Source organism: Erinaceus europaeus, chromosome 1 (genome assembly GCF_950295315.1).
Source record: "Erinaceus europaeus chromosome 1, mEriEur2.1, whole genome shotgun sequence".
Lineage (NCBI taxonomy): Eukaryota > Metazoa > Chordata > Mammalia > Eulipotyphla > Erinaceidae > Erinaceus > Erinaceus europaeus.
The window spans coordinates 60568360-60581537 of record NC_080162.1 but is presented as its reverse complement, the minus strand read 5'-3'; the positions used below and the strand labels follow the sequence as shown (position 1 = coordinate 60581537).

The 13178-nt window shown below is 36.7% G+C and overlaps 1 protein-coding gene across 3 annotated transcripts in view; it reads right to left on the bottom strand.

Annotated features, from left to right (window-relative positions):
- The window catches only part of SEL1L2 (SEL1L2 adaptor subunit of SYVN1 ubiquitin ligase), a 106446-nt gene that overhangs the window by 82646 nt on the left and 10622 nt on the right, over positions 1-13178 (bottom strand). For all 3 annotated transcript variants that reach the window (XM_060202913.1, XM_060202921.1, XM_060202931.1), the window contains exons 2-3: positions 11357-11412; positions 2614-2776 (exon numbers count right to left, since the gene is read on the bottom strand). In XM_060202913.1, the coding sequence (XP_060058896.1) occupies positions 2614-2776; positions 11357-11412 (219 nt within the window). The remainder of the gene's footprint in view (positions 1-2613; positions 2777-11356; positions 11413-13178) is intronic.

The following is a 13178-nucleotide window of genomic DNA, read 5'->3' as shown; positions in this document are numbered from 1 at the left end:
AGAGCTATAATGTATGCAGTAGACTTCAGAATTCACATTTTGGATTATGCATCCTGACTTAAAGGAAATGCCTTCCTTTCCTCCAGGCCTCTTGGGAATGTACACACACTCACATGCTGCCTGTTAAAAGCACTTCAAGGACATTTGAGAAGTTCTATGCTACAATAGTCATAATAGCCATTAACTAATATTTACATAAATTAGAAAAATATTCTTCTGAAAAAAAGCAAATATAAAAAATTGATCACTGTTAATAAAAGCAACAGATAGAATGAGAACCAAATATTGGACCAGTACCAGACCACCTAAGTTCCAACTACGATTTTCTTAAAAAATATTAGTTTTGTGATGTTAAGCAAATTATTTCTCTGTGCTGCAGATTTCACATATTAAAATGCTACCCCTTGCAGGCTTACCAAGAATCAAGAGTGCTTGTTCTTGTAATTACAGTATTTAATTAAATAATATGCAAACTTCCAACAACAGATGAGTGGCTGAGCAAGTTGTGGTATATATACACAATGGAATACTACTCAGCTGTAAAAAATGGTGACTTCACCATTTTCAGCCAATCTTGGATGGACCTTGAAAAATTCATGTTGAGTGAAATAAGTCAGAAACAGAAGGATGGGGGTCGGGCGGTGGCGCAGTGGGTTAAGCGCATGTGGCGCAAAGCGCAGGGACCGGCTTAAGGATCCCCGTTCGAGCCCCCGGCTCCCCACCTGCAGGGGAGTCGCTTCACAGGCAGTGAAGCAGGTCTGCAGGTGTCTATCTTTCTCTCCCCTTCTCTGTCTTCCCCTCCTCTCTCCATTTCTCTCTGTCCTATCCAACAACGAATTGTGTCAACAAGGGCAATAATAATAACCACAACGAAGCTACAACAAGGGCAACAAAAGGGGGGAAAAATGGCCTCCAGGAGTGGTGGATTCATGGTGCAGGCACCGAGCCCAGCAATAACCCTGGAGGAGAAAAAAAAGAAAAAAAGAAACAGAAGGATGAATATGGGATGATCTCACTCTCAGGCAGAAGTTGAAAAACAAGATCAGAAAAGAAAACACAAGTAGAACCTGAAATGGAATTGGCATATTGCACCAAAGTAAAAGACTCTGGGGTGGGTGGGTGGGGAGAATACAGGTCCATGAAGGATGATAAATGACATAGTGGGGGTTGTATTGTTAAATGGGAAACTGGGGAATGATATGCATGTACAAACTATTGTATTTACTGTTGAATGTAAAACATCAATTCCCCAATAAATAAATTTAAAAAATAATAATATGCAAACTGATTAAACATATATGCAAAAAGAAACTGTATTTGTACATAAAGTAACTGAAAAGAACTTGATAGAGTCACTAAAAATTATACAATTTAGTTATAAGTGAAGCATCTATAAATAAGTTGGGAGGTGGAGAGTCTACAAATATCTAGAAGCTTGGGGTGAGGAGAGAGCATAATGGCTATGCAAATAGACTCTTGTGCCTGAGGCCCTAAGGTTCCAGGTTCAATCCCCTGCTCCACCACAAACTAGAGTTGAGCAATACTCTAATATAAAATAACAAATAAACAAACAAAAATATCTAGAAGAATACAGACAGTGGATTGCTCCATAAATGTGTTTGATCCTCATTCTACTAAACCCATAAAATGAAAAATCATAGGCAGTGTCAGTCAAGTATAGTTTATAGTAGAAATAAAAATCTGTGAACAGACTAATGGTAAATAAAAGATGTTTCTGTGTTTTTAAAAATGGTTAATGGTCCTGGAACATGATGGCAGAGAAGGACCTAGTGGGGGCTGAATTGTTATGTGGAAAACTGAGAAATTTTACACATACAAACTACTGTATTTTACTGTCAACTGTAAACCATTAATCCCCCAACAAAGGAAAAAATGGTTAACTGAATATTTTCATGTACATGGTTCAACTTGAAAATAAATTTAACAATAGGTAAAGCATTTGACTTTGAAGCAAGTAAAGAAATTTAAGATGTGTACATAGGTAGATAATGATAGTACAAGGTGACAGTCTTAAATTTTCCTGCCCAAGAATATTTCCCTTTTTTATCTAGTTTGTGATACAAACTAGAAATTCATAGATACCATGTAAAAAAGTGAAAAATTTCATGTATTAACATAGAAAATTTTGAAAATTACGCATGTGTTCTATTTGAGTAACAGTTAACTTTTGCACACAGAATCTGTGAAGACATTGTTTATTGCCCCTAGATCATTCTTGCAGCCTGAGAAATCTGTCAGTTAATCAGGTATGATTGGAGAGTTTTAGGATGCTAAACTAGAGGGAAAAAAAGAGTACTATATGAAATTTTATTTTCTTTAAAATTTATGTGTTTCAAACTTTAAAGTTTATGTGTCTCAATTAGGGGACTAGGTGATAATTTTGGATTTTTTAAATCAATAAGTCGTAATCATCAATCTTACTTGCTATTTTATGTAAATTCTGAATCTAAGAAGAAGAACAGAAAAAAGTAAGACTTTACAATTACAAATATTCATGACTATGTTCTGAGCCTTTCAGAAAGTTAACTCTCAAATTTGATTGTAGATTATATTGTCATTTTAAATTTACCTGTGAAAGGAAATTCTACTTACAGTTATTTTTCTTTGCTTTTGAGAGATCTTTTTGAATTCCTTTTATTCTGAGTGTCTGTAGACTCTTTCTTTCTAAGAGATTTTCTCTTTTGTTTATTGCTTTATTTGGTTTTCTTCGTTCCAGTGTATGTGATAGAGATTGCTTCATTTCGTTCACAGATTCCTACAAAGGAAAAACATTTTTTTCTCACAACGTAAGATTTTTTCATTATTATTATTATTATTTTTATTTTTATTTAAGAAAGGATTAATTAACAAAACCATAGGGTAGGAGGGGTACAACTCCACACAATTCCCACCGCCCAATCTCCATATCCCACCCCCTCCCCAGTAGCTTTCCCATTCTCTATCCCTCTGGGAGCATGGACCCAGGGTCATTGAGGGTTGCAGAAGGTAGAAGGTCTGGCTTCTGTAATTGCTTCCCCGCTGAACATGGGTGTTGACTGTTCGGTCCATACTCCCAGTCTGCCTCTCTCTTTCCCTAGTAGGGTGGGTCTCTGGGGAAGCTGAGCTCCAGGACATATTGGTGGGGTCTTCAATCCAGGGAAGCCTGGCTAGCATCCTGATGGCATCTGGAACCTGGTGACTGAAAAGAGAGTTAACATACAAAGCCAAACAAATACAACATAAGATTTGATTGATTGATTGATCGATTGATTTTCACATCATTTAAAATTTTTTTGTTACTGGGGTGTGGCTGTGGTGTACCCAGTTGATCACACATGTTACCATGCAGAAGGACCTGGGTTTCAGTCCCTGTATCCCACATGCAGGGAGGAAAGCTTCCCAAGTGGTGAAGCTGTGCTGAAGGTCTCTCTTTTTCTCTCTCTACCTCTCTCTCCTTTTTTCAGTTTCATTCTATCCTGTCTAATAAAAAAAAAGAAAATTAAAATTTTGTGATTAATAGTAGTTAAATGAATTAAAACAGTGGAAAACTTATTTATTCATGGCAAAAGCACAAGCATAATGCAATCTAATTCTTGTGCTTTTTTTCTAAATAAAAAATAACTTTTGCACTGCAAAAGAAATTTGTATCCAAAGAAAATACATTATTTGCACAGCATCCATTGAACAAAGAACTTGTTTGTAGTTCAGGAGGTGGTGCAGTGAATATAGCACCAGACATAAGAGTGCATTAACTCTCACTTTTAAAAAATATTTATTTATTTATTCCCTTTTGTTGTCCTTTTTTTAAATTGTTGTAGTTATTATTGTTATTGATGTCATCGTTGTTGGATAGGACAGAGAGAAATGGAGAGAGGAGGGGAAGACAGAGGGGGAGAGAAAGATAGACACCTTCAGACCTGCTTCACTGCCTGTGAGAAGCGACTCCCCTGCAGGTGGGGAGCCAGGGGCTTGAACCGGTCCTTATGCTTTGCCCCACCTGCAATTAACCCACTATGCTACCGCCTATCTCCCTTCACATTTTTTTTTAAAATAGAGACAGAAATTGAGAAAGGATAGGGGAGAGAAAGAGGGAGAGAAAAAGAGGGAGAAAAAGAGGGACACCAACAGCACATGTACCAGAGGGATGTCTGGTTCTTTCTCTCTCCTAGATTCCAAATTTAAAATATGTGCTTTAGAAGTAAGTTTTTGGGAGTCGGGCTGTAGCGCAGCGGGTTAAGTGCAGGTGGCGCAAAGCACAAAGACCGGCATAAGGATCCCCGTTCAAACCCCGGCTCCCCACCTGCAGGGGAGTCACTTCACAGGCAGTGAAGCAGGTCTGCAGGTGTCTATCTTTCTCTCCTCCTCTCTGTCTTCCCCTCCTCTCTCCATTTCTCTCTGTCCTATCCAACAACAACAACAACAATAATAACTACAACAATAAAACAACAAGGGCAACAAAAGGGAATAAATAAATAAAATAAATATAAAAAAAAGAAGTAAGTTTTTAAGCTCCAAAGCCCCATTTACAGATAAACTATAATCAGACTGGCATGATTTTTTTTTTTTAAATTGCCAACAGCAATATGAATCCATTGTCCCCAGTGGCAATTTTTTCCTTTCTTCCTTTTTTAATTTTTTTCTTTCTTTCTTTCTTTCTTTCTTTCTTTCTTTCTTTCTCTCTTCCTATCCTTCTGTCTTTATTTGACAGGACAGTGAGAAATTGAGAGAAGAGGGTGAGGTAGAGAGGGAGAAAGTAGGAGAGACACCTGCATATCTGCTTCACCACAGCTGGGTAGCACATGCTTGAACCAGGTCTTTGTGCATGGTAATGTGTGCTCAACCTAGTGTGCCACTGACATGAAATTTTGATAATTTCATACCTAGTCTTCATACCTCTTCACACCCCTTTATCCTGAAGATTTGTGCTGAATGAGTTTTTCTCAAGCATCCATTTGTACATATCACTGCCCAACTCAGAAACTTTCAGTCCTCAATAATAATAGAATACAATTAAATTCCTCTGTACAGAATCTAAGATTCTTCAGACTGTCCTAGAGATGTCATATTAACCTTATTTCTCACAACTCTCACATCTACAAAATATACACAATAGCCAAACTCTTCTGCTCTGTGTCCTCCAAATGGAATAGGTTCTTTCCTACTTCCTGATTTCCTACTTGCCCTTACACAATTTTCATGATTTCATCTTGCCTATTACCTCAAATAATCATTCCTGTTCCCAGATCCAACTCAAATTTCTTTTTCCAAGATTCTCATTTCTTTAAAACAATGTAACATCACCATCATCATCAATTTGATAAGACAGAGAAATCAAGAGAGAAGAGGGAGATAGGAGGGAGAGAAAGAGATACCTGAAACATTGCTTCACCACTTTTGAAGCTTCCCCCCTGCAGGTGGGCACTGGGCTCTTGAACATGGGTCCTTGCACTTGGAAAAATTGTACTAAATCAGGTGTGCCACTGTCTGGCTCTCTCCAAGGGCCTCATTTCTCATGCTATTACAAAGTGATGTCCATTTCTTTAGCTCTTGATTTCTGTCTTTCTTGGTTAGTATTAGCTCATTAAGCTATAAAGAGGTAAGATCATTTTGTATCATATATCATGCTTAATTTATTCAATTAGTTATAGACACTTTGTAAACTTTTTAGTGTAGCTCACATTTTGAATAGAGTATCATGATTACAGTTATTCTTTTTTGCCTCCAGGGTTATTGCTGGGACTTGGTGCCTGCACTATAAATCCACGGCTCTTAAAGGCCATTTTTCTGTTGTTATTGTCACTGCTGTTGTTATTGTTGGATAGGACAGAAACATAAATCCCCATTATACACGATCATATCATAAGCTAAATGCTTTTGTTTGTAGAATTGGAGTTTTGTACATGTACAATTTTATCACTCATTTTCATTCAGTTAGAGGGTCACAGAGAGAGGGTAGATACCAGTGCAAGGAACTTCTTTCTCTTGGTGATGTAGAGTTCCCATGTGGTGCCAGGGTTTGGACTTGAACTACACACTTGACAAGGCCTGAGTTCTACTTGGTAAGTTATTTCTCTGATCCCTGAGTTGTATAATTTTAAAAAAATTATTTATACCCCAATATTTTCTATTTACCATCAACTGAAGGTATGTCTAACTGTGGGAAAGTGAATTAACTACTCTTTAACTCAGTTTATAGTAAGTGGAAACTGCAAATATAATTTTTAAAATGTGCATTTAAAATATGATTTTTAAAGGGATAATTATTTTAAGTATTTTATTTTTGAGAGCAGTGCAGAGAGAGAAAGACAGAAACACCAGAGCACTGCACAGCTCTGGCTTATGGTGGTGTTGGGGATTGAACCTAGGACTTTGGAGCCTCCGGGATGAGTCTCTTTACATAACCATTATGCTATCTACCCCTACCCTTAAAATATGACTTATAATATTGCCTGCCTCATTGGCTTTTTGTGGGGATCAAGTAAGTTAATGTATGTGAAGAGTCTTATTTATAGTTAGTACTAAATTATTAATTGACTATATTTTTCTTTGTGAGATTCTAAACTACACAGGTATTCTGGCTATTTAATTCACTTATTAGTAAGCTATGTTTGTCAGCTAACTATGATGTTTTGAACCTGAGAAGTAAATAAACATTATGTTTTTTAAAATATATTTTTATTTATTTATTATTGGATAGAGACAAAGAGAAATTGAGAGGGGTAGGGGAGATAGAGAGAGAAGAGAGACACCTGCAGCCCTGCTTCACCACTTATGAAGCTTTCCCACTGCAGGTGGGGACCAGGGGTTTGAACCTAGAACTTTGTGCACTATAACATTCACACTTTACCAGGTGCGCCACTGCCTGGCCCTAACACTATGTTTTTTAAAATACAGTTTTAAAATTTCTTTTTTTCTTTTCTTTCTTTCTTTCTTTCTTTATTTTTTCAGTTTTAAAATTTCTTAAGCAGACTATATATATTTCTTTATTTCAGTAGATAATACTGTAGGGCAATTTTACTTAAAGACAGCAAAGAGTAATTTTAGCACCTCTTATACCTTAATTGTTGTCTGTTAGCATCCTAACCCCATGCTTATTCTTTAATAAAAATTCAATAATACCAACATGACTGATGTTAATGGGGTATTAGTAGCCTCATAAAATGGATTTTGGGAGGCAGCAAGTGTAAAATAATCAAATAATGAACCAACACTTTAAATAAATAAATATATATAAATATATGCTTATCTTGGTTTAATGAGAGAGATCCAGACACAGAAAGACCAGATCACTGCTTAGCTCAGGTTTATGGTAGACTAAATCTAGCATCTTGGAGCCTCAGGCATGAAAGTCTCTTACATAACCATTATGCTACCTCACCAGCTTGACCAATCTTATTTTTAAAGAGGTACATAAATTAGAAGTTCATTTATTGAACACATTTATGCTGAGTATTCACTAGAAATTGAAGGTAGAGTGGCAAATAAGACAAGAATTTCTGACTTTACAGAACTTCTGTTCATCTGTGAGAAGACAAACAAAAACCAGTAAACAAACAAGTTAGTGTCAGAGAGTAATATGCCCCATGCTATCGGTATTAGTGATATATAAAGTGATGCAACCTCAATGACAATGAAAAGAAAGGCAAAGAAAAACAATGAGTAGGGGGTAGAAGATGGCTCAGTGAATAAGGTAGGTAAAGTGAATGCTTTACCATATGTGAGAGCTTGAGTTGTAGAAAACTGAAAGTATTTCTCTGTATGGCATTTGCACATCAATCTTCTAAAGTTCTCAAATAACAGTAGGTAGCTATCCAAGCATAAATATTAGTATGTGGGGAAAAGTAAGGCTGAAAGTAAAAAGGGAAAACTTAAAAATGTATTCGTAATATTAATAATATAGAATATAACACTTCTGTGAATTTCTGAGTGCATTCTACAACTTTCTAAACAAATAACTGATGCACACTGAAGTATTCACATCCTGCATTTTTACATGAAAGAAGCAGAAAACTACAGTTAAACATATCTAAAAGTATGCATGTTTCAACACATAGATTAAAACCAAAAAATATGCCAAATAATTGTCATTAAGTTCAGCACCACCTTCCCTCTTAACTTTTACAAGAGCTGTTGTCAATTTCTTTCTTTTCTTTTCTTTCTTTTTTTCCCCTTATTTTACTTTTTTTAATCAAAGCACAGCTCAACTCTGGTTTATGGTGGTGCTAGGTATTGAACCTACAGATAAAACTGCAAAATGACAAAGATCATAAAACATATGAACATACAGTCAGGGTAAGAAAGTAGAAAGTGCTGGTGCAAGCTATTTTGGATAGGCAGGTAAGAAAAACTTTGTTTTTAATTTTTTTTTTTTTTTGAGAAGGAACAAGCTGATTACCTGGCAGATCAACAAGTGAGATCACCTGGCAGATCAACCAGGCAGAGGGAAAAGTAGATTTTAAAGTGGAGGTATTTTTGATGTCATAGAAATAGCATGGAGGATATATTTAAAGCCTATAATCATTTGGAATGTTGGAATGCATCTGGTGAATTAAAGTATCATTTGCTGATAAGAGAGACATTAAGGGAGGTACAATTTTGGGTGTGAGGATATTCAGTTTTTCAGTAGTAACCAATCAGTTATATTTTATTTTATTTTATTTTATTTTATTTTATTTTAGAGAGAGGAGCGTGGGGGGGGGGGAAGAAGACCAAAACACCACAACAATATAGCTCTCCCTGTGAAGTTCATGGAGCTCTCATGTGGTATCAGAGCTTGAAACCAGAACTCAGTGCATAATAAAGTGAGCTCTACTGGGTGAGATGTGGCTAAGACAGCGTCTGAAGTTGAGGCAGTACATGACTGGTCATAGATACCAGTGGTGTGATAGAGTTATGATGTAGACTAGCTCCTCAGACTAATTTCTCAACGAGGAGAGAAAGAGAAAAAAAAGAAAGTCATCAGCTGAGAATGAGGGGTGCATATTGGACACTGAGAAAAAAGGAGAACATCTCAAATAGTAGCCTTATTGATAGGAGACAATAATTTAGACTAATGAGAAGTTCAGATCTGCAGGGAAACCTGAAAGCCAACTTGAAGCTTGTGGTCACAAAACTAAGATGAGAATGGTTCCTTTTTATTATTATTATTATTATTATTATTATTATTTAATTATTATTATTATTTTTTAACCAGAGCACTGTTCAGCTCTGGCTTATGTTGATGCGGGGGGATTTAACCTGGGACTTTGGAGCCTCAGGCATGAGAGTCTGTAATAGCCAAAATGTGGAAGCAACCTAGTTGTCCAACAATGGATAGATGGCTAAGAAAGTTGTGGTATATAGACATGATGGAATGCTCAGATACTCTTATTTTATTTTATTTTATTTTATTTTATTTTATTTTATTTTATTTTACTGCTCAGCTATGAAAAATGATGAATTCACATTCACCTCATCTTGGATGGAGCTTGAAGGAATTATGTTAAGTAAGACAAGCTAGAAAGAGAAGGAAGAATATGGGATGATCTCACTCATGGACAGAAGTTGAGGAATAAGAACAGAAGGGGAAATGACAAGCAGAACTTGCACTGAGTTTGGTGTATTGTACCAAAGTAAAGGACCCTAGGGCAGGGAGGTGGTTGGGGGGGGGTGTTGTTCAGGTCCTGGTGCATGATGGTGGAGGAGGACCTAGGTGAGGCATTAGAGTGTCTTGCAGAAAGCTGAGAAATTTTGCACATGTAGTAACAACTGTATTTACTATTGACTGTAAATTACCAATCCCTCCAATAAAAAAATGTTTAAAAAGCTATGCAGTTTGACAAATGGGGCTGGAGGAGATAGCATAGTGGCTATACAAAAGACTTTTATGTTTGAGGCTCTGGTGTTCCAGGTTCAACTTCTTACAACATTGTAAGCAAATGCTGAGTAGTGCTCTAGTAAAAAAGAAAGAAAGAAAGAAAGAAAGAAAGAAAGAAAGAAAGAAAGAAAGGAAGAAAGAAAGAAAAGAAAAAGAAAGTATGGGGTCATACCCTGGGTTGAGCACAAATATTACTGTGCACAAAGACCCAGGTTCAAATCACTTGTCACCATCTACAGGGAGAAGTTTTCTAAGTGGTGAAGCTGAGTTACAGGTCTTCCTCTCTATCTTCCCTTTCTCTCTCAGTTTCTCTTTGTCCAAATAAAGTAAAATAAATGAATAAGCAAATAAATAAATATATTAAGTATTTAAAAAAATAAGTAAATGAGTCTTCACAAAAAAAATTTTAAAAAGAAAAAAAATCCACAAATAAAACTGCTATACCTAATGATATTAGCAGAATTGTACCCAAAAAAAAAAAACCAGTAAAAACATAAAATTGGTTGTAGTTTTACACTCTGTGGATGTACAGTCAAAATAAAATTAATGAAACAGTTCCATTTATAATATCACCCAAGATAATGATTAGAATAAAGCAATAAGGTTAAAATATAATCAGAGAGGCAAAAAGAGGTAAGGAATGTGAACCACATGAGTACCTGTGATTAAGGATGCTCCACACAAAAAGAACAGAAAAATGGGTACATACGTAGAGTTTCTGAAGTGTAGAACAGAATCCATTATATTTAGAATGGACTAAATAATGTTAGTAGTGGAAGGAGATGATGCTAGAGGAAAAGAGTGAGAGCAGAATAGAGAAGACATTGGGTCTTATTCTGCCTGAATTGAAAACCACTAGAAATGACCTGAACTTGATTTATATTAACAGGATTACATTAGTTGCAGACTAAGAATAGACTGAAAATGTTGAATCTCTTACTTTGAGTTATCACAAGATGACATAAAGTTAATGGAAATTCAATAATTATATGTAACTTTTTTTTCTTTTTAAATTTCCACCAGGGTTATTGCTAGGGCTTAGTGCCTACTCCTTATGGCCATTTTTTCTTTTTTTTTTATTTTTTCCTTTTATTTGATAGGACAGAGAGAAATTGAGAGGAGAAGGGAAGATAGAGAGCAGGTATGGAGTAAGGGTTTGAACCGGGGTCATTGTACATTATGACAGATGCACTCAATTAGATACATGACTGCCTGGCCCCCATATGCAACTTTTTAAGCCAAATTACTCTTTATCCTTCTTGTTTTAATATTTAAGATCTCAAGCTATGGCTTATGAGCAGTCTCAGATCTGACAACAGACTTTTTACAACATAATTAATAAGTATTTGTTGCATGACTAAATAATAATTATTGATAGAATGAAAAAAATCAACAATTAGTTGTTTGAGAAATCTAAAAGTATGCTGAACAATTACAACTTATAAGCATATAACCTCAATTTTGCATTGGGAAAATATACCAATTCAGTAAAATATTTACCTGTGTGGTGACATTCCTTTCATTTTGCTTTTCATTATGTTTTTCTGCTTCAACATCTGCAATATACAAAAAATGTTTATAAAATCTTAAAACATTTTGAACCCAAAACCTTGTACATGCAAGGCATGTGCTATGCTATCAACAACGGTAGAGAATGTTCCATCCTCTGAAGGGAGGCTGGACAATATAGTTTATGCTACACCTGAGCAAGATGGGTCCTGAAGTTGGGGCAGCTTGGAATGTTCCTATTCATGACCACAGAATGTGAGCTCAGATTTACAGGGATGCAGGGGTCACATAGGCTCCCAAGCTGAATATGGGCCCCAGATCACATCAGATCGATGGGGTTTACAGTCAACAATATTTATACACCTTTCCCATGTTTGGGAGCTATTCTCTTCCCTGATCCAGCTTTCTGATCCTTCTGCCAGCCATGACATCACCTCCCCAGACAATAATTAGAATCCACCTGCATATCAGATTTCAGCCTCAGGCAACAAAACCCCCAAAACACTAGGATAGCCACAGGCCTTTTGAAATATAACTAAAATATGCCTACTAGCTATCTACAAAATGGAGGGCCCCCCAACTCTTCATCTGCACTATTCCAGCCTTTAGGTCCATGACTGGTCAACAATTTGTTTGGCTTTGAATGTTAACTCTCTTTTCAACCACCAGGTTCCAGATGCTAGCATGATGCCGATCAGACTCCCCTGGATGAACAATCCACCAATGTGTCCTGGAGCTCTGCTTCCCCAGAGCCCTTCCACACTAGGGAAAGAGAAAGACAGGCTGGGACTATGGATCAACCTGTCAATGACCATGTTGAGTGGGGAAGCAATTACAGAAGCCAGACCTTCAAACTTCTGCATCCCACAATGACCTTGGATCTCACCAGAAACAAAAATCAACTCCAAATGGATCAAAGACCTAGATGTCAGACCAGAAACAATCAAATACTTAGAGGAAAACATTGGTAAAACACTTTCCCACATACACCTCAAGGACATCTTTGATGAATCAAACCCAATTGCAAGGAAGACTAAAGCAGAAACAAACCAATGGGACTACATCAAATTGAAAAGCTTCTGCACATCCAAAGAAACTATTAAACAAACAGAGAGACCCCTCACAGAATGGGAGAAGATCTTCACATGCCAGACATCAGACAAGAAACTAATCACCAAAATATATAAAGAGCTCAGCAAACTTAGCACCAAAAAAAGCAAATGACCCCATCCAAAAATGGGCAGAGGAAATGAACAAAACATTCACCTCAGAGGAGATCCAAAAGGCTAACAAACATATGAAAAACTGCTCTAGGTCACTGATTGTCAGAGAAATGCAAATTAAGACAACACTAAGATACCACCTCACTCCTGTAAGAATGGCATACATCAAAAAGGACAGCAGCAACAAATGCTGGAGAGGATGTAGGGACAGAGGAACCCTTTTACATTGCTGGTGGCAATGTAAATTGGTACAGACTCTGTGGAAAGCAGTCTGGAAAACTCTCAGAAGGCTAGACATGGACCTTCCATATGATCCAGAAATTCCTCTCCTGGGGTTATACCCCAAGGACTCCATAATACCCAACCAAAAAGAGGTGTGTATTCCTATGTTCATAGCAGCACAATTCATAATAGCTAAAACCTGGAAGCAACCCAGGTGCCCAACACCAGATGAGTGGCTGAGAAAGCTGTGGTATATATACACAATGGAATACTATGCAGCTATCAAGAACAATGAACCCACCTTCTCTGACCCATCTTGGACAGAGCTAGAAGGAATTATGTTAAGTGAACTAAGTCAGAAAGATAAA